The following is a 22,071-nucleotide window of genomic DNA, read 5'->3' on the forward strand; positions in this document are numbered from 1 at the left end:
TCGAGGGCAGATCACTTGCTGCTGTGAGCTTTTGCTCCCGCAAAGGCAGTAGTGACTGCCTGGCCTTTGGGTTTAGTCTGGCCAAGGCCTTGTCTCTAGCGAAGGGCAAGTATAGGTCAATCTCCATCCCATCCGTTCCTGAAGGGCACACTGGGGGCTTTTCTCCTTTCATTCTCTGGCCCCGGGAGATCTCCCCCTTCGTGCCTTTCTCTTCACCTTTCTGAAGTATCAGACTTGGGTTCCTTGCTATGAAAATGAAAAGGCAAAGCTGTCTTATGAAATGGGCCTTTTGGCGTGTCTATAATAGCAACAACAACAGCAATAATAACAATAGCATCTTACATTTAAGATTTTTAGTTTACACTTTACAAAGAGCTTTTAAATACATCATCTCATCAGCCATTGGAGGGCTCCTTGGTTAAGTCAAAAGAAGACCCTCTTTCCCCTTTCCTGATTCCTGCTCAGGGGGAAATAGCTGGAGTGGCCTCCTCTGTACATGCCTGTCCCCTCCCCCGACACATGGAATCATTCTTTTTTTTTTTTTTTTTGAGATAGGGTCTCTCTCTGTCACCTTGGCTAGAGTGCAGTGGATCATCATAGCAACCTCAAACTCCTGGGCTCATGTAATCTTCCTACCTCAGTCTCCCCAGTAGCAGGGACTACAGGTATGTGCCACCATGGCCACTTTTTCTAACTTTAGGAGAGATGGGGTCTTGCTCTTACTCAGGCTGGGCTCAAATTCCTGGCCTCCCAGTGTATTAGGATTATAGGCATGAGCCACCAAGCCCTGTCCCTGAACCATTTTAAGGTGCAAATTAACTAAACTCTTCCTGCCCTTTGTGTGTCTAGAATTTAGCTGCTCAAGGAAAGAGTTTTAACCTTCATTTGATAAGAAAACATTTTTGAGAGAATTTTATTAGTCCTTGTATTTGGTATTTCTTAAAGATAAGGTTTCCAAAATTGATGAGGAAGGCTCAAAATCTTCCCTAAGCCACACTGAGAGACAAACCTGGCCCCTTGGCTATCCTGGAATTCTAGGGTTAGACTCAGAATTGGGCCCAGGTGACTGACATGGGGAGGCAAAGGGAGGACCTATTGAGGCCTCGCAGTGATCCTGGAAGGGCTCTTGACATGGCAGGCTGAATGGGCTTCATGCTGGGAAGGGAGAGCTGCCTGGGGTGTTGGTGGGAGGATGAGGTTTAGGTCCACCTGCCTGGGGGGTAGGGACAGATCCCGGGATGTCCCTCCCAGGGCAGAGCTTCAGAGCTGCCAGAAGACTTTCGTGATCCTTATGGAACGCAGTGTTTCCTAGCCACCCGCAAGGCCATCTTGGATGACAGACCGCTATGTCCTCTTCCAGGCCTTTCTCAAAGTTGCCCCAGCTCTCTTCCTAACCCAGAGCTTGCCTTGCTAGTCTCCTCCTCACATAATCCTGCTGGTACTCTCCTGCCTCACCTGGTGTGCACAGCCCTGGGAGGCCTTCACATGTACCTCACTTCTCTCTGCCCTCCAGTGTGCAGCTCATACCCTGGACCTCTGACTGCCTCTGCCCGGCTTTCCCTCAGTTCACTGCTTTTCAACAGGCTGTTCTCAAGGAGGTTCAATTCCCTTTTCTGCCCCTGGCAAACTCCTGTTCATCTTTGAAGACCCAGGATTGAAAACTCTCCTGTGGCCGGTCACTTCTCTGTTTATACTGCCATCTAAGAACTGACTGTGTGACAAAGCAGTAGTCCTTTTTCATGGCATTTTCTGCTTCAACTGTAGGATCCTTAAAGTCAGGACGTGATTCTTTCCTACAAGATTTAGCGGGTAAGTGAGCAAGTTCTGGAATCAGACAGCCTGGGTTCAAATCCTGGCTCTACAATTTATTAGATATGTGCTTTTGGGTAAATTCCTTAACTTTTTGGTCTTAGTTTACTCAACTGTAAAATGGGTTAATAATGTATTAATGATATGATTGTTTTGAGAATGAAATGAACACACATATATCACAACTAGAAAGGTATCTGATATATAATGTAAATAATAAATCTAACTATTAATGTCTGAAAAAAGCCATCCTAAGGCACAGTGCTTGGCACATAATGTGTCTTGACAGGCATGCTTTTAGGTAAATTCCTCCACCATCTCCTCTCCCTTCTTCCTCTCGCCTTCCTTCCATCCCTCCCTATCTTAACTTGCCTTACACTCTTCCCTCTCTCCCATCTTTATTCCTGAGTCTTTGGCTACCTTTGGTCCTCACAGAGCAACTCGGCTCCTCTGGGGAATGCCAGAGCTGGAGGCTCCACGAGGTTCCAAATTCTCTCTGAAACCTCTGCAGTGGGGGCTTCTGAGGGAAGGAGAGGAGTGATGAATGGTGAGCGAGGGAGTTGGCGTGAATGGCTGGGACTCTGGGGACTCATACTGACCAGATGGGGTGGGAGGGCGAAATGAGGGTAGGGGACAGAGCTTCCTTCAGGAGTTGGAGCAGGGGCCAGAGGGCTGGCTTTGCTTACATTCCCTAGATACTTAAGACCCTTCCTTAAGAATCTTTCCAGATATTAGGGGGAAGAGGAGGGGGACAAGGAATGAACAGGCAAGAATAAGAATAGGAAAACAAATAGCTGGGAAAAAATCCACTTTCCTTTCTGGTAGGACTTCACTGGTGAATTGTGAACTAGTGGAATCTTCCGTGTTCACCCATTCTAGAGAAAGAATCTAGAGCTTTGAGTCTGGATCCAGGTCTGGGTCTTCCAATTATTAGAAATATGGCTTAAGGCAAGGTACAGAGCTTGAAAGGGTGGGGAGGCGGGGTGGAGGGGGCTGTTTCCTTATCTCTGAAATGGGTTCCACTGTCTCTACCTTCCCCAGGGAGGCAGGGCTTGCGCAGATAAGGTAGTGAGCAAGAGGTCCTTTCTAATTTCATGGTGGCCTGGAGGCTCAGGGGTCAGAGGCCTGTCAGTCCTGAAGGGAGAGCCTCTAGGAACCTTCCAGCAAGGTATGTCTGCAGCTGTGTGTGGGCTTGTTTCCAAAGCCTTCTTTACCCTAGTCGGCCTGGCTGCCTGCTCTCCTTGCACTGAGCTCCAGTGGGAAATTGGCTGGAGGGAGGGAGCCAGGGCTTGTGGCCTGAGGAGACAGCATGCCCTCTCTTCCCTCTCCTAGGGAGGGTTAAGAAAAGAGCAGCTGTTTTAAAAATTGGTAAAACAGTCCTGTAGCTCAGATAGGACTTTCCTCGAATGGAAAGCAAGGCCAGTGGGAAGGGGAAAAAAGGTCTCCCAGTGGGCTCAGACCCTGCGGGGGGCCCTGGGACACACAGGAGTACCAATTGTCTGGGTCACAGTGAGACTCACTCTAAGAAGGCCGAGGCCAGCTTCTCCTGAAAGAATCGGGCATCTTGGGCATTGATAGCCAGGACTCTTAAAAGCTGGGTGCTTTTAGGGAAGAAGAAAAGGGAGTTAAAAACAAGAAGCAACAAAGAAAAAATCTTTTCCTTCTCTCTGTCCCTGTCATACTTCCTTTCCCTGAGCTCCATTAAGCAGGCCTTGGTTTCTGCCAACATGATAATATTTCCTCCACGTGAAGACTTCCTCCTCCTCCCTCGGACAGGCTATCATTCTCTATTCTGACCCTTTTGTTTTAAAACATTTTTATTAGTTGTTTTTTTCTTAAAATTTTTAACAGCCGTTTATAAAAACACAACAAATACACAACACAAAACAAAACTTGGTAAAAATAACTCACTATATGGTACATATACTCAGATGGTGTGATAGATTTATATAATAAAAGATGAAAATAATCACTTTCATAATAAAAATAAGTTCTATTTTTTGTTTATTTTACAATATACTTAATATTCTCTTCTCCTGTTTCCTCTCCGGCTTCATCTCCTTCACTCTGAATTTCGAGGGGTTGGGGGGGTCCCCGTGGCTGTCCTGGCTCCACGGAGCTCGAGTCTGAGAGGCGGTGGGCAGAGGCTCAGGAACACGAGCGGCAGCCGCACTCTGAGTGTCTCTCCACCTCTTCCACGAACGACGAGCCGTCTGTGCACTGGAAGACGTATTTCCGCCGCTTGCTGCGGGTGGGCTGGCAGCACTGAGGCCCGCAGCCCCCGCGACATTCCATTAGGGGCACCTTGGAGGCGGTGGCACATGACGCATAACCTTTCTGGCGGTGGATCACCTCTCGGACCACCTCCCCCAGGCACAGATTCTCTGCAGAGGGCAGAAGGGGTACAGTCAGTGCACGGCAGTGCAGGTGGCTGTCGGGACCACGAGCAGAAGCCAGGTAGGCTGTTCTGACACCCTGTGAGCTGAACACCACAGAGAAGGTACCCATCTACCCATCAATAGATATCAGGTGCCTTTTCTGTGTGAGGCTCTTTACTAAGCCCTGAGGACATAATGGTGATCAAGTAGACTTTGTTCCTGCCCTCAAGAAAATTAAAATGCAAACGGATGAGGCAAACTGGTAGACTGTGGGCTAAAGCCTGCCCCCAGACAAGTTTTGATTGCCCTGCACATGATTAAAACCTAAACTAAATGCCAACATTCACATGACAGGAGATTTCACCTAGGTTTGGGTTGCTGGCTTCTTTGGAAACTAAGAGGTCTGGTTCCTGAACCTGCATTGCAAAGATGGGCTGAGGCTGAGTGGGGCAGGTGGGGCCGAGGAGCTCCCATGTGCCTCAGTCCCTACCTCTCCCAGTAGCCTGTCTCCCTTGGTCCGGACTGTAGACCAATGTTTTTAGACCAGTGTTTTGCAATCTTTTTTTTTTTTTATTTTTAATCTCACGGCACACTTGAATCTATAAACTTCTATAGCGCACTTATGTTGATAAGAAAAAGGTAGAAAAATATACTTACTGTGCTTTGAAATTCTTTCAAAAATAATTTAATTAATCTTTGAAAAATTTCATGGTACACCTAAGATCCTGCCATGGCACACTAGTTAAAGATCACTGGTCTAGATGTGAGTTAAATAATTATTTAAGCAAATATATTTGTGATCAGACACTGAGATAGATGCTACAAAGAAAAGGAAAGTTCATGTAAGAGCACATAGCGAAGACACTTGGCATCAGGGAGGTTTCTCTGAAAAGTGATGCTGGGTTGAGAGCTGAGTAGGAAGCAGCAGTGAAGGGGACGATGAGGCTTTGGGGAGGAGCTTTACCAGAAGTCCTAGAAATAATCAGAGGGAGGGAAAGGGGACCCCTGTTAATCTGCTTAGATTGATCATCTCGAACCCGGTACTGTCCTCACTGCGCTGAGGAAGGGAGCTGTGACCTTGAAGCCTCAGTCCTCGGCTGCACATTCTCGGTAGCTCACTTGTCATCATTGAGCCTCAGTTTCCACGTCTGGAAAAGAACACATTTGCCTTTCCTTCCAACTAACTCATAGGCTGTTATGAGCATCAGAGGAGATTGTGAAGGAGAAAAGGCTGTGCCCATATGAAAGCTTTAGGTGTTTTAAGTTGACATAATGTGAATTATGTTAGGATTAATACAGATCTTTAGGAGATGGCTCTAAGGCTCCGATGAGAAAGAGGCTAATGATAATGGTGTGCGTGCATGTGTGTGTAATGTGGGGGGAGGGGCAGATGTGGCAACAGGGTCACAACTCGGGTAAAGGCAATAAGAGAGTTGTTTATATTGTCCTGATAATATGTTGGTAAGCCAGAAGTTATTGAAAAAACAAGCAGTTTTGGTTAATAAGATTATTTCCTTTTAGGTATAAAATGTGGAAGAGTCCTCAAGTGATGGGGTGGCTTGCCTGGGATTCTGGTGGCAAGATGATGTCTCAGTGTCCTTACAAGAGAAAAAAACTCCAAGGAGAGGCAGAACTATTTTAATGTCAGTATAATTTACTTTTAATTTTCCTTTTTTGAGCTCACCTTGAAATTATACAATAAAGGGGCCATTCACTCAAGTAATTCAATGTTCCTGAAAATAGATCAGACCAAGGGACTGTTGCTGACCTAATAGTAGCAGGAGGGTCGGATGAAGAATCTGGTACCACATCTGCAATGTTGATTCACATGTGAATTGCTGGAATTCAGGTCAAAATGCAGGTTCTGACTCAGACGATCAGAAGGCCTGGGTGGGGCTGGAGGGTCTGCAGTTCTAAGAACTCCCAGGTGATTGTTGGTGGTGCTGGTCAGGGGGCCACCTGTGTGGCTGGGGCGTGAATCAGTTTTGAAGGGATCTCCAGGGCCAACAGCGGGAGAACAGGAGCCAAGAGTCAAGAACCATCTTGATGGTTCCTGCTTCCTCCCTAAAAGAGGTCCTCAGATGATCATTTTTGACACTTAGAATTAATTCAAAGGTGAAACAAGTATTTTTTTTTTTGTATTAGCTGTATCTTTTCTGAGTCATTTATCACTCACTTATGAAATGTTAAAAAGTTCACACTTTAAGAATCTTAACTTTTGGTGCTTTATTTACTAGGACTTCTCTTCTTTAAAAACTATGCAGTAAGTGCTATGAGTTATTTGCACTTTTGAACAAACCGGAGAAGTAAAGTATGCTCTTCACTAAGTGACAGAGCTTGGCCACCTTTGTCACAACAGTGTTGCCTCTTACAAATCTTTACCTGGATTGTTCATGAAAATCGGCTGTAATGTAGACAGCTACCAAACTCTTAGCATGGTGCTGGATGCCAGATACTTACAACAATCCATAAGGCAGAGTAGTAGGCAGCCTCCTGAATGGCCCCAGGGTAGGGAGGTGCTCTATGTAGCCACCTCTCTCAGTGACATGCTCAGCCCATGTAACAGATACCGTGTTTGGGGATGCTGGTCTGATGTCCAAGGTCTATAAAACATCATGCTTCCTCCTTGTGCTATCTTGGAGTGTCCACGCTGAAGGAAGCCAGCTGTGCTGTCTTGAGAATCCTCGAGCAGCCCATGCAGGGACTCATATGGGGCAGAACTGAGGCCTCCTACCAGCACCACAGGAGTGCACCCTATTGGAAGCAGATGCTGCTGCCTTGGGTTAGCCTGCAGATAGCTGCAGCCCTACCTGAATGCAACCTAGAGAGCCCCCAGCAAAGTGCTTCTGAATCCCCAACCCACGAGAACTGTGTGGGCTAAAAAAATATTTGGGGACTAACTTGTTATACAGCAATAGATAACTGATACAGGAAGGTTGAGTGTTGTCCCCACTTTCAAGATGAGAAAATTAAGGCTCAGAAAGTGACCTAAACCAAGGTCATGCAGCCTCTAGATGGCACAGGCAAAACTGGAGCCTAGGCTGTCTGCATGTGGAGTACAACTCTGACCCTGTGTTCTTGCCAGGCCTTCTCCTCATGCACCCAGCAGACCCACCTTGTTGGCAGTGCTCCCCAGTGAAGCCAGGCTGGCACAGGCAGTAGGGCTCCCCACGGTCTGAGACGTGACACTGCCCATGGTGACATTTGAAAGCTGAGCAGGCATTGGCGGAATCATTCTTGTGGTCACATAAGTCCCCTCCATAGCCCTCGGTACACTTGCACACGTATGAGGTCCCGGTTGCCACACATTTCCCGTGGCTGCAGCTGGGGGAAGAGGGGAGTGTGAGAAGGGAATGAGATCAGACGAATGCTGCCGGAGGCTTCCTTAATCCACCCCAGGCAGAACCCAGGCTTAGGCTGGGGACCCGGAATAGCCCAACCAGCCTTCTCCATCTCCTGACCTGTCCTCTGCTAGCCCAGTGGCTGATCATCTGTCTTTTCTTAGACACCCTGTCTCAGTGGCCAAGCAGCTGGGAGCTTGTGAGCATCATCCAGTGTTCACTGCCTGCCTGCTGTCTTATACACCAGAACTCACATGGCCAAGTGGCAAATCACAAGAATCTAAGCACGCACTACGTATTTTCATTGCTCTACTTACTATCATGATGATAAAAACACCACTGTGACTATAGACTACTGCTAGGACCACCACCAGCAGGTACCACTTGCCATGTGCCAGGCATCGTGTCATTAAAGTGCTTTCCACCTAGCGTCACCCTTAATTTTCGTAACAACCCCTCTTCTGCTGCTCCTGTGCAGGTGACAGCCTTGTGCTGCAGGAAAACTGATGGTACTACCTACGTTCTTAATCATGATGCCGGTTCACCCCATTGGGATGACAAAGCCAGGATTCATATTAATTACAGCCTCACACACACACACACTTTCACATACTCAAGAGCAACATGGGAAGCTCAAACCCCTAAAAACTGGCCCTCGCTGCCAATGCAAAGTTTCAGTTCCCAACTTGTTCAGCCACCCAAATTACCAGTCTTGGCTCTAGTATTATTTTTGGCTGAAACAGATCTCTTAACACTGAGAATACTGGAACTCTATATTTTGCATAAGGCCTGGCACATAGTAGGCTCTCAATAAATGTTATTGAATGAACAGTTGATGAAACTATTAAGCGTGGTTTGGCTGTGCATGGTTATACACACCTGGTGCCTGTAGTCAGGTTGAGGCTGAAATTCACCCTTATTGTACTTGCCAAGGTAAGGCCACCCAGAGGGGCGCCTGCTCCTAATTCCCACAGGGGCAGCGTGGGCCTCACTGTGGCTTTGGATGGAGTCTAAGGCCGGGGTGGGGAACCTGTGGCCTGCTAGATCCTTAGTCAGGTGTTTGGATTTGTTTACAGAACAAATCCTTTTATGCTGGTCAGAGACAGGTGTTCAAACAAGGGCCTCTCTTGATCCTTCTGCCAGGATGTGAAAGCTCTGCCTCTAGAGCAGTGATTTTCAACTGATGTGTCATGAAAATTTTTAAAGGTCATTAATTATTTTCAAAAGAAGTTCACAGCACAGTACATATATTCTTTTTTTTACTCTTGTTTTGATCAATATAATTGAAGTGTGCTGTGGAAGTTTAACCATGAGTTCAAGTGTGCTGTGAGGTAAAAGAGGTTGGAAATCAGTGCCCTAGAGGCTTTAAGCACTTATATACGTCCTGTCTGCAACCTGACCACGATCCCTCTGGCATCTGCCACTGCCCACTTGTCAGCCACACTGGGGGGCCCAAGGGGCAGCTCTTTGGGACACTGACCTGTGGCCAAGGCAGGGGTCCTGGGCCTCCTGATCACACAGTGGGCCGGTCCAGCCGGGGTGGCACTCACACACCACGCTGTCCTTCTCCACGGAGCGGCACAGGCCGTGCTTGCACACGGTGCAGGACTTGCAGCCGGGCGAGACTCCCAGGGACTGCGGCGGAAGGGCCTTGAAGTCCTGCAGCTCGTTGTTAATGCGCACCTCATGGATGCAGCCGTGGAAGCCACCCAGTGGCCGGTCAGTGCCCTGGCGCAGGGCGGAGAGGCCCGTGGAGGTGGGGATGCCTGCGGGGTTGGGGGAGCCAGGACAGCAGCCTAGAGACCCTTCCCCTGCCTGCCCTGCAGTCCTGTCCTCAGAGCAGGAGCTTCTGTGCCTGAAACTCTGGGCCTCTGCTGTTCAAACCAAGGTGAAGAACCCAAACCTGGGGCCCTCTCTATATTGGGACATGCATCCTCGGTTCTACATTGAGATGCTTTAAAAAACTTGAATTCAGGCCTGGTGCTATGGCTCATGCTGGTAATACCAGCGCTCTGGGAAGCAGAGGTGGGTGGATTGCTTGAACACAGGTGTTTGAGACCAGCCTGAGCAAGAATGAGACTCTATCTTTACTAAAAACAGAAAAACTAGCTGGGCAATGGGGCAGGTGCTTATAGTCTCAGATACTTAGGAGGCTGAGACAAGAGGATCACTTGAACTCAGGAGTTTAAGGTTGCTAGCCTGGGGCAACAAGTGAGACTATCTCAACCCTCCCCCACAAAAAGCCAACAACCCCCCAACCCCCAGTCTCTTGAATTAGTTGCCAATATTTAAATATAGAAAATATCCCACAAAAATTTGTATTTTGGGCTTCCCTAGGAAAAAAGACCATCTGGTCACCCACTTCCACATGGCCTCATGGGCTGAGCTGAGGAGACCACCCCCTTAGGCAAGGAGGGCTGGTATACCCAATTACCCCATCGCTACCAGGCCCCTTCAGCCCTTTGATCCAGGCCTCACAAGGGGACCCAGGACTGGAGAGCTAGAGTTTGGGAGAGAAAATGGGGCTTGGGGGAACAGCATCGATCACTGGAACACTGAGGTTGTTAGACCACTTTGCTGCTTGATGTGCTCTCTACCCCCCTCCCCGTGTCTCCAGGAGACTCTCAGAAGGCCTCCTGCACTTTCCAATGCAGTATGCTTAGTGTTTCCGCTCGCCTCCTGTGCCGCTCCCTGCCCAGTGCCTGCAATTGGGAACCTGGGACTGGCCTGGAAACTGAAAGCAGAGGACCTGGCTACAACCAAGGCAGAAGAAGGGATGGGGCAAGATCTTCCTCTGCACAGAGTCTGTGCCTTCTGGGATTGCTTTGAGCCAGCATTCTTCCCTGGGACACCCTGTATCTGAACCACCTGTTAACAGCGCACACTCCTGGGCACATGGTAGCCCTCTAGACATGGACTCTCTGAGTGGACATCTCAGGAATCTGTATTCACAAGGGGCTATTGTGGCTTTTTTTTTTTTTTTTTTTTTAAACACATAACCCTTGAGAACTATTGGCCCAGGAACTACATTTCAGGCCCAGACTCTGCCAAACTGGTGGGCACTTCCCTTTTTGGCCTTTGATTTTAATCCCAAATTTGCTCTTCCGCATTCATCAACTGAACCTCGCAGTGTCCAAGGAGTGGCAGAGCAGAGGAAGTGTGACCTGAAGCTGCCAGACTGCAGCAGAACCTGGACTTGCTTCCATCACCCACCTCCCTTCTTCACTCCCCAAACAACTTCTGCTTCCCAGAAGGAGTCTTAATCTCTCTCCCTTCCAAGCATCTGTCCGAAATTATCATCTTTTCCCCATGGCTAATAATAGGCCTGGCTAATACCTGTTCACACTTTCAGGATTGCCTTGGTTGTCGCTTCCTCCAGGAAGCCTTCCCTGACTGGCTTTGGCAGTGGGCGGTGAGAGGAGGGCAGGGAGTCCCTGGTAGTGGGCCTGTGGGTAATAGGGGAGGAGAGCGTTACCTCCAAGGTAGAGAGGGCTGTTGATGCTCACTGCTGGCTGCTTCTGGAGCTTCCCGAGGCTCTTGGGCACGCCTTTGTCCACCACCAGGTTCAGGGTTTGGTTTAACATCACCAGCTCCACGCTGTGAAACTGCCCATCATTCACTGTCTCCACGCTGGGCAGGAGAAAAGGGGAGAGAGCTGCAGAGCTCACTTAGTGCCTTCCGTGGCTGGGCACTGGGCTAGGAATTTGATCTGCTTCACTTGTATTTTGTTTTACTTTTTATTTGGAAATAACACATAACTTCAATCTTACATAAGTTGCAAAAATAACTGTATTGTTGTTTATGCAGTACCCAGATTCTCCAATTATCCCCATTTGCTTTATGACTTATTGCCCTCTGTGATATATACATACATATAAATGTATATATGTGCACATACACACAGATAGTGGCGCCTGTGGCTCAGCGAGTAGGGCGCCGGCCCCATATACCGAGGGTGGTGGGTTCAAAGCCAGTCCTGGCCAAACTGCAACCAAAAAATAGCCGGGCGTTGTGGTGGGCGCCTGTAGTCCCAGCTGCTCGGGAGGCTGAGGCAAGAGAATCGCGTAAGCCCAAGAGTTAGAGGTTGCTGTGAGCCGTGTGACTTCATGGCACTCTACTGAGGGCGGTAAAGTGAGACTCTGTCTCTACAAAAACAAAAAAAAACAAAAAGGTAGGATGCATACATCCTAGCACTTTATTCCTAGTACCTTGGTGTGCATTTCCTAAGGATAGGGGTACTCTTTCTGCTTATGTTCTACATAAGCAGAACAATTACCAACTTTGGCATAGTAACATTGATATTATACGTATATATACATTATTTTTTTTTAAGAGACAGAATCTCACTTTGTCACCCTCAGTAAGTGCCATGGTGTCACAGCTCACAGCAACCTCCAGCTCTTGGGCTTAGTTGATTCTCTTGCCTCAGCCTCCTGAGTAGCTGGGACTGCAGGTGCCCGCCACAACACCTGGCTATTTTTTGTTGTTGTTGCAGTTTGGCCGGGGCCGGGTTTGAACCCACCACCCTCAGTATATGGGGCTGGAGCCCTACTCACTGAGCCACAGGTGCCACCCATTGATATTATGTTTTTATCTAGTCTATCATGGGTATTTAATTTTTCAGTGGGCCCAATAATTTCCTTTATAGCATTTATTTCCTGCCAGTGTAAGATCCGGTCTAGCATCAGGTGTTGCATTTAGTTATTGTTGTTTGTATTCTTTTCTATCATTTCATAGAGTTCAGCGAACTCCATTCTCAGACCACATCTTGATTTCTGCTCTGCCTGCATACCACCTGGACCATTACTCACTCAGCACATTCTTTTTCATTTTTCCCATTTTAGATTTAAATGTCAGTAAAGATACAAGGTTGTCAATGTTCTAAGAAATAAAAAATATTTTGATGTGATTTTTTAAATATATGTTTTCCAGTACATATGAAATAAATTTGTTTCATAGTTACAATTTCAATAGTTTGTCACGCCTAAATTCATCTCATGTACCACCAGTGGTGTTCATACCACATTTGGGGAAATAATGCCTTGTAACACTCAGGCAAGGTGAGTTTGTTATCCCCACTGTAGAAATGGGGAACTGGAAGCTGAGGGAGGTTAAGTCATTTACCCAAAGCCCCACAGTTAGGAAGTGATGGAGCAGGGATTTGAACCAAGGTATAGGTTTCTTATTCTGAAAATCTGAAATGCTTCACAATCTGAAATATTTTGAGTAGCAACATCATGCTCCAAGAAAATGCAGACTGGAGCATTTTCAGATCAGAGATGCTGAATTGGTATGTATAATGTAAATATCCCCAAATCCAAAATAGGAAGCACTTCCAGTCTCAGGCATTTAGGATGAGGAATGGTAAACTTGTCCCCTCCCCTTATGGTGCTGCCTCTGATAGTACCGGTGGCCACTTGCTGAGGGCTTGGAACCAGCAGGGGTTGACCAGGGAGATTTCAAGGAGAGAGGGAGCCTCCATATTTGCCACCCATACCTGAATGGATGAGAACAGAGCTCAGCCTAGTCCTCAGAGAGCCCCTCCTGAACAGCTGGGACTATAGTCATGCACGCCCACATAGGCAACATATCCCTAGCTCTACTGTGATCCTCTGTGGGCTCAACTACTAGGGAAATGTGAGCAGTTATTATTAGTGTTGCTGATAAATAAGAGCCTACCCTTGCCTCCAATGCTGATCTGTGGAAGAAAGTGATGGCAGAGGACAGTGGACCCATTCAGACCTATCCATCCCACCACCACCCACCTTTGCATTTACCCATCCATCCACTCACCCATTTGTCCACCTACTGTCCTACTCACCTATTTATTCATCTAGCTTCTAGCTATCCACCCACCCATGCACCCATGCACCCACCCACTGAGCATCTGCTCTGGGCCACACTGTCCTAGGTGCTGGGAATCAGGGGCAAACAGGATAGGGTCTTCCTTCTTGAGTTTTTCCTCTAAATTAAATGACCAAGTGATCCTTATTAATGTAAGGTCTGGTCAAGAAATAGGCCAGTGGGGGTAGAGTGGTGGGTAAGAGAGTCATCAGAGGATCTGGTTTTGCAATGGGGAGCCAAGTTGCCCTCTGAAGGTAGAGCTGTTCTTTGTTTCTTTTTGGAGACAGGGTCTCACTTTATTGCTCATGCATGAGGGCAACAGTGTGATCATAGCTCACTGCAACTGTAAACTCCTGGGCTCAAGTGATCCTCCTGCCCCAGCCTTCTGGTGGGAGCTACACCACCATACTCAGCTAATTTTTATATTTCTTTGTAGAGACAGGGTCTCACTGTGTTGCTCAGGCTGGTCTCGAACTTCCCATCTCAAGCAATCCTCCTGCCTTGGCCCCTGCAAATTGCTACAAATACAGATGTTGAGCCACTGTTGAGCCCTGTTTCTATTTCAGAAGCCTCCAACTGCTCCAAGCCATGAGCTGAGGACGAGGCAGAGGCTGTGATCCTGCAGAAAAGTTGCTGAAAGCAGGTCGGGGGTGAGGGCTGGTGTGCAGAGACCATAAATTTGTGACTTTGAGTCCTCACACAGTTTTCAAACCACACACACAAAAACATGCAGATCCATCCCCAAACCATCCTGTAAGTGGATGTAAATGAGCTCTGCAGCCCACAGGTGTATAAACAGATGCTGGGGAGCCACCTGTCAGAGAGGGAGCTGTCGGGAGGCTGCAGCTTTGGGTGGGTGGTCTTGGCAGTCCCAATCAACATTACGATTCAGGGAGCTGGGGCAGCTGTTATCCCATTATAGACACACAGACACAGTGGGCACACCCACTGCTCCTTTCCTGGAGGCTGGCCCCGTGCCCATCCCCTTCTTCCTTTCCTGCCGTCCCCAGGTCCTGCTGCATGGCCTCCAAGGCACCTGGCCTGGAGACAGCAGTTTGGCAGGAGCAGAGAGGACTGTGCAGTCACTGGCTCCTGTTCCAGCCAGAGTGCTGAGTACCATGGTGCCCCAGTGACTGGGCCCAGGGAAGGCCTCGCCTGATGCCCACCTGGAAGAGCTCCTAGGCAGGCCTCTTCCTCCAGGTGTAATCTTCAGCCAGTTCACACTGGGTGTGGAGGGAGATATCTGGTATTGATTGTACTGGGTCCCCCAGCTAAGGGACGCTGGCGAGTCATATCACTTCCATAAGCACCATTTCTGCTTCTTTACAAAGAGTTTTATACTTGCTTTACCTTGGGTTTTAATGGGCAATGCATGGCCCCCATTCCTACCAAGTACTCAGTAAAGGTGGAAATGATGACTCTCCGACCCTTATGCTAGGCTGGGAGGAGCTGGGTGTGGCAGGCACTGGGGTTGGGAAATAGATTAGTGAGTCCTCGAGGAGCCTGTCTATTGACTTCTCAAAATGTATAGCTGCCCAGAGCTTTGAGTTGCTATATACTTCTGCTGGTTCATTGCCATCTCTGAGAAGGGCACTCGTGTGAGCCTGTTTTATAGGGAAGGAATCTAAATAACTTGACTAAGGCCCCACTGCTAGGAAGTGCTAAAATTGAGGTTCAAAGTCAGGATTAATTCTAAATTCAAACCTCCCATAATGTTGTCTATGCCATTGGTGCTCATGGGTCAACTGGGTGCCTCTTTCTGGCACATCTTAGCCAGGGTCTTCTGGAAATAAATAAAGTGTAAAGCCAATGCATTTCAAACTGTGGATTCCTGGAGATTTAGGGAATCTAAATTCCCTAAATTTAGGGGGGAGCAGCACTGAAGGCTCTGTTTTTCTTTTTAATAGCCCCATCCCTAAATTAGAATGGCTTTATTTCTTCTTGACTTTTTTTTTTCTTTCTTTCTTTTTTTTTATTGTTGGGGATTCATTGAGGGTACAATAAGCCACGTTACACTGATTGCATTTGTTAGGTAAAGTCCCTCTTGCAATCATGTCTTGCCCCGCCCCCTTGACACACCAAGGCCCCACCCCCCTCCCTCTGTCCCTCTTTCTGCTTCCCCCCCCATAATCTTCTTGACTTTTTTAAAAGTGTAGTCTTTGAAATAAAATGTCAGTGGGAAAATGGCTCCACTGCTATAAAAGAAGAGAAAGAAATAGAAAAAACAACTGCCTGTGTTCACTCTAAAAGAAATGTTCATTCTGTAATCCCAACCCCAGTAATTAGTCTCCTGGAGAGCTATTTAGGAACTTTGGAGCAAAGAAAGGGGCTCTGAGAGTCTTCCTCAAACAGAACCAGGTAGTAGGAGAGTGCTGTGGGTATCCTGCCCGGGGCAGGTGTGACCACAGGCCTTGGACCAGAGTGGTCTGTGGCCCTTTATCTGCTTTTAATAACAGTGGTGGACACATGTTAGTGGAAGCCGGGCATTGAGCTACCTTATGCTAAGCATCCTCTCATTTAACTTTCAAAACCTCCAGGTGAGAGGCACAATTTTTTTCTCCATTTTAGAAATAAGAGACATAAAGCTTAGAGACTTCAGGTGCCTGGCTCAAAGTCTTAAAGTGGAAGTGGTAGAAACAGGACTAGTCTCCTGAGCCCCAGGACCCCCGTGCAGCTGGGGAGGGAATTGTGGGGGTGGTCATTCATCCAGGTGAGAGCTCCAGGTGCAAGGCGCTCTCACCTGGATGCTGCGTGGGGACCACCAGGTGGCGATAGAGCCTCACAGGAACAAAGTGCCTGGGCTCTCTGGCCACAGCTGAGCAGGCTGAGCCTTCATACTTCACTGCAGCAACCCTTACTCCTGCAGCCAGGTGGGTGGAGCGGCCTCCACTCTCTCCTGCCCTGGCCTTCATGCCCCAGAGCCAGCACGGTGGGAGAGCGGGTTTTGGTGGAAGCCTGACCTGGATTTAAATCCCAGCTCTGCCACTTCCTGGCTTCTAGCAGCATCAGGCTTCTCATCCCTAAAATAGGAGTGATGATGCCTTCTTGGGGTCCGTGGAGAGTATCACATGACACAAAGGCCTTGGCAGTGGATAGGATTGTGGTAATTAAGACTCAGGAAGCAGGCACTGTGCTAAACAGAGCTCCCACATGATGTTTGAAAATGGCCAACATTTAAAAACAGATATTTCACATAGAAACCCAAACCTCCAGCTTCTCTTGATAACCTGCATTCCCATATGGCAGTGTCTGGAGCTGGAGCTGAGGTCTGCTGCCTCTTTGGTGGGGTGTGTACCCTGTAGGTTACCACAGTCCCCACCACTCCCTATAGGACCCTCAGCCCACTACCCACATCTGCTGTCTTGTGGCTGCGTTGCCTTGCTGGCAGCTGAGACTGGTCTTTGACAAGCCTCAGTTCCAAGGAATAGTGAAGTCTGTCCCCATTCTGGGACAAGGGCCCCGGGGGCTCAGGTGGGCTATTTTGTGTATTTTCCCTGGGGCGTGGAGTGGAGTCCTGAGGTGCCGTCATCACTATCTGTGACTTCAGCTGGGCAGATGAACAAAGTCAGACACAGACAGGAGGGAGGCCACAGAATCCAGACTATAAATCTCTGCTGGGACCCAGACTGCTTCTCCTCACTTGAAGGGCTGGTCAGTGGCCTTGGCAGGCCTCAGTGGGCCTCAGCAGGCAGAAGGCTGCAGGCTGGCAACACCCCCAATCAATAAGCTTTGATTTGGACCCATGACCTGGCCCTGAGCCCGAGGAGGTCTTTCTGGGTAGCTAGAGGTCACCACAGTGATAATGAGGAGATCTCATGTTTTGTCTGGAATGGCCTCCTGACCCACCTCAGCTGCCAAGTCAGCTCAGCCCATGTCCTCTGCTAAGCCTCCCGCCCTTGGCATGGCTGGTAGGCTCTCCTCCTTGGGGCTGCCTCCCTGCCCAGCTGTGGAAGCACTCTTACATCACAGGTCAAGCCACTCAGCTCAAACACTGTCTCTTCCACTAGGGAGCCTTCCCTGGTCCTCCAAACAAAAATACTTGCTCCAGCTTCAGTGTGCTCACAGTGCGGCTCCAGCATCTCCAGTGAGAACTATTTTATTCTGCTGTGTAACCTCTGCTTGCTTTTATTGGGAAATAGATTAGTGAGTCCTCGAGGAGCCTGTCTATTGACTTCTCAAAACTTATAGCTGCCCAGAGCTTTGAGTTGCTATACACTTCTGTATATGGACTGTGTTTAACTCTGTGTCCCCTGCACCCGGCCCAGACAAGGTGCCTGACAGATGTTTGGTGAGTGAGAGAGAGAGAGCACACTACCAGGGCAGAAACAGGGCTGCCTCAGAGGAAAGTATGTGGAAGCAAAACCATTCTTAATATAGGACTTCTGGAGACTTTGAGCTGGATGAAAGGCACTAAAGATCTGTCACAGGCTCAGCATGAGGACCCAGGCATCCCTCATTTGGTCCCTTCTCATGGCTTAGGGAGAGTGTGGCATCTCCCCAGGGCCACCTGTGACACCTCACGACTACTTGACAGGAGCTGCAGGACAGCACAGGGCTCCCAAATTCCTACCACCAGCATCAACCCTTTACCAAGTTGCCATTCCCAATAGCTAATATCAGCCTAAAAGAAAGGCTGGGCTTGGCTTGGAGAAGGCCCCATACTCAGGACAGAAGGCCCCAACAGTTTCCAAGAACCTGGCTTTCACCTGTTCTCAACGTGCCCATGTAAAGGCTCAATTTGTCAAGTACTTTCTTAAATGTTATTTCAGTCCTCAAAGAATGCCCCAGGAGGTACATCCTGCTATTACCCACAGTATCCAGAGGGAAACTGAGGCACAGAGAGACTGACTTTGTTCCCTCCAACCCTGCGGGGCAGTTTTGCCTCTGTGCATTTAATATACTTAAGTTCAATATATAATTTTGATGGAATAAAAGATTTAGTTAATGGAGATAAAAAGGTCTGCAAATCACTGCTCTTCCCCAATCTCCAGGAAATATGCTTTTGCTTCCAAAGGTCAAAGTGTGGCTTTCTGTGGTGCCAGGGCTTCCCTGGGGTTAGCTCCTGGTCCACGGGTGGTTTCACACCATTTTAGGTGTAACACAGAGAGGCATTTCCAAAATTTGGTAGCTATTTTTATAACTACTATAAAAATATTCATAACTAAATTAAATTATTTTAATAGTTATTTAGTATTTATTTTACTGAAAAGTGGGGGAAAAATCTAATGTATGAAACTAGCATACCTGTGAGTGCCCAGATGATCTTATTTAAGAAGAGGCTAAATTAAAAAAGCGAGCAGGTTGGAAGCTGATGTGAGGTGGCAGATGAAGTAACAGTACAGCTGCCACACAGATCATGCACAATTCAGGGTGACTCTTGGAAAGTCTAAGTCCAGCAGAAACTGCTCTTGATAACAGTTTGAAAGTCACCTAAGGAGCAGCCCTGCTCCCTCGGTGCTCTCCAGTTCTCCCCCTTCGGCTGCATGTTAATCGTCCTCTGTTGTCTTTCTTAAACTAATAAAAGATTAGGATGACATTTTGAAAAGGGCATCTCATTAAGCAGCTTCGTCCCCATGGCAGCCCCCAGCTCCCCATTTATCTCATGGTGATGAGGTGTCATCTTCCTGACACCCCCCCATTCCGGGGGTCTGCTGTCCTCTCCTGCCACTTCTCCAACATCCCCCCACCCCTGCACACTCTGTGCAAGGAGGAAGTGTGCGTGTGAGTTAAGGGAGAAATGGGGGCCAGGAGAGGGGACACCAGAGTCACCTGGCGTCTTCCTGCAGGGCCAGATGGCAGGAAGACATGGAGGCATGAGAGATAGGTGGGCAGGGAGGGAGGTCCTCACCTGTATACCGTGGTTGGGGGGGAGCTCAGGCTGTCATAGACCAGCCTCACGTGGCCCTGGTACAGCTCCAGCGCCAGGGGGTCATTGTCTCCCTTGTAGAGAAGGATGCCGTTGTCCTTGTCAGTGGCCACCTGGAGAGAGTAACCAGGACATGTTAGGGCTTACCTGAGGCCAAACCTCTGCTGATCCCCCCTCACAGGACTCTGCCCCAGGTGGTGGCTTCTGAGCCTGTGTTTGGGTGTGGGGGGGTTGTCTGAATTCATGTTTATCTTTCCTCCTCCACCTAGTTTGCAAGTCCCCAGAAGGCAAGGCCTAGATTCATACTTCAGTAAACACCGACTATTCACATCACTTCCACAGACATTTATTGAACGCCTACCAAGCACCATTAAGTTCCCATATTTATGTGTCAGGAGGCCCAAGCTCTAATCTGCCCTCTCCCACAGGAGCACACTGTAGTCCTACACAAGTCCCTGCTCCTGGGGCCTCAGTCTCTCTGTGTAAGAGTTATCAACAAAATGCTAGTTCATCCATTTAATTCACTGTTTATAATGAACTAAGAATCATTTGGGGAATTTTAAAAAATTCCATCGTCTAGGTCAGGCACAGTGGCTCATGCCTGTAATCCTAGCACTTTGGGAGGCTGTTTGAGCTCAGCTGCTTGATCTCAGGAGTTTGAGATCAGCTTGAGCAAAAGTAAGACCCTGTCTTTACTAAAAACAGAAAAACTAGGCAGGCATCATGGTGTGCACCTGTAGTCCCAGCTACTCCAGAGGCTGAGGATTACTTGAACCTAGGAGTTTGAGGCTGCTGTGAGCTAGACCGAGGCCATGGCACTCTAGCCTGGGTGATATTGCAAAACTCTGTCTCAAAATAAAAGAAAAATACACCCCAGACCTCAGACCAAGTCCACATGAATTCCTCAGGGATAGAACACAGGCAAAGACAGTTAAAAAAGTTCTGCAGGTAATTTTAAAGAATTGCCAAGGCCGAGGGACTCTGGTTTCAGAAGATGCTACCTAGAAGGCACTCATTTGCTAATCACCTGGCTGCAGGGATGAGATTCTCAGATTGGTCCATGGGCTCCCATTGCCAGCATGTCTGGCCTGAGAATAGGCAGTGAGGCAGGGAGGTGTGGTAGGATGTTTAGATGTTGGGGGCACTGGGTGTGCCCTGGCTAGCTGGGACCCAATCATCAGGTCCCTGGTGGGGCTGAGAGAGGAAGGCAGGAGGGGGTGATGGCAGCAAAGCTTCCTTCTCATTTGTGCCACAGAGGCCTGTCCACTGGGCTGTAAGCCCCACAGGAGGAAGCAGTTTGAACTTGTGCATTTCCGTAACCCCAGTGCCCAGAACGGTGCCTAGCAGGCACAGGTGCTCAATAGGTCTTGGTTGGATGAGTCCTCTTTCCATAAGCTCCAGATTAAACCTGGCATAATGTGGCCATAACCCAAAGAAGGGCAAAGCCCCAGTTAGTTCCCAGCAGCACTGACAAGTGTCCAGCTCAAGGGGCAGGGGCTACTGGCTGGCCCATACCCTCTAGCTGTGTCCAGGGCTCCTCCTCCATAGCAAGCCTGTTCGGCCTGTTCTTTCTCCATCACACACATTCCCTGTCATCTCAGAATAACAGTTATGTTGCCCAGAAATGCAGTTAGGAGTAAATGTCATCAGGTCCATATTATTCTGACTGGAAACAGAAAATTACTCAGTTCATACTAATTTTCTGTTCTGCTTGTTTGTACCTCTGGGCCTTTGTACATACCAATTTCTCAGGCTTGAGAGTCCAGCTCCCACTTGTCACCCTGTCCCCTCCGTCATGCACACATCAACCCTGCATCAGGCAAGCTCCTATTCATCCTTCAGATCTCAGCTTAGTCACCACTGCCTCTGAGGAGCCTTCTCTGTTCTTCTGAGCAGGCTGAGACCACTGCCCAGCCTATGTGCTCCCACAGCACCCAGAGCTGTCACTATTCCTCTCCTTGCCATTTTGCCCAAGACTAGGGGCTTCATTTGTCTTTCTACCATTGAATCCCAATTGCCGAACACAGTGTCTGGCATCTAATAGTTGAATGAATATTTTCTAGAGGAATGAGTGAATGAGGCTGGAAGTAGGGGCTGCTGTTTGCAGTGAGAGACAGTCAGGAGTTATCTATAGAACTCTTTGGACAGAGCTGGTCCACATGCCCTCAAGCTGAGTGCTGTCCTTGGTGATGGGGAAGAGTGGGACTGTGAAAACCTGGGGCATCTCAGCTATTCTCTGATCAATCAGAGCTTGGGGGCACACGGAGGTCCTTCAAAAGCAGGGTGGGGTGGGGGAGCGCACCTGCAGGGAGATGTTGGCCTGGGGCCGGACCTTGGCGGAGGCCAGTTCCACATAGGAGTCCTTGCCCACAAAGTTGACAGTGATGAGCTTCTCACACCTGGGGCCAGCGAAACCAGGGGGACAGCGGCAGGTAGGTTCCTGCTGCACCACGATGCACTGGGCCCCGTTCTGGCACTCGTACTGGTCACAGGGGCTGGTCTGCAGCAGGACCATGGGCGGGGGGTTCTCGCAGAAAAGCCCACTAGAAGAAGGGTGAAGAATGGGGGAGGGAGGATGGGAGAAGAGCCAAGAGGATTCACAGTTATTTATTTAGGCCAAAGAACCTCTGACAGAGAGGTGGAGTGACGTGGGACCTGAAATTAGCTCTAGGGTCTCATTCAGCCCTGCCACTGACAGCAGCAAGTCCTCTTCCTTCTCTGAGTCCCTGTCTTCCCATTTTTAAAATAATGGAGTTGGGCCAGGCATGGCTGAGCACCTGCAGTTATAGTTACTCAGGAAGATCACTTGAATCAAAGAGTTTGAGTTCAGCCT

General features: G+C 48.6%; 1 protein-coding gene across 2 annotated transcripts in view; it reads right to left on the bottom strand.

Annotated features, from left to right (window-relative positions):
• Positions 1-3,580: 3,580 nt before the first annotated feature.
• SLIT3 (slit guidance ligand 3) overlaps positions 3,581-22,071 on the bottom strand; it is a 677,992-nt gene continuing 659,501 nt past the window's right edge. For both annotated transcript variants that reach the window (XM_053566757.1, XM_053566758.1), the window contains 6 exons: positions 21,541-21,781; positions 19,221-19,351; positions 11,004-11,158; positions 9,009-9,294; positions 7,303-7,511; positions 3,581-4,193 (listed from right to left, as the gene is read on the bottom strand). In XM_053566757.1, the coding sequence (XP_053422732.1) occupies positions 3,958-4,193; positions 7,303-7,511; positions 9,009-9,294; positions 11,004-11,158; positions 19,221-19,351; positions 21,541-21,781 (1,258 nt within the window). In that variant the 3' untranslated portion in view covers positions 3,581-3,957. The remainder of the gene's footprint in view (positions 4,194-7,302; positions 7,512-9,008; positions 9,295-11,003; positions 11,159-19,220; positions 19,352-21,540; positions 21,782-22,071) is intronic.

The sequence above is a fragment of the Nycticebus coucang genome, chromosome 17 (genome assembly GCF_027406575.1).
Source record: "Nycticebus coucang isolate mNycCou1 chromosome 17, mNycCou1.pri, whole genome shotgun sequence".
NCBI classification, from domain to species: domain Eukaryota; kingdom Metazoa; phylum Chordata; class Mammalia; order Primates; family Lorisidae; genus Nycticebus; species Nycticebus coucang.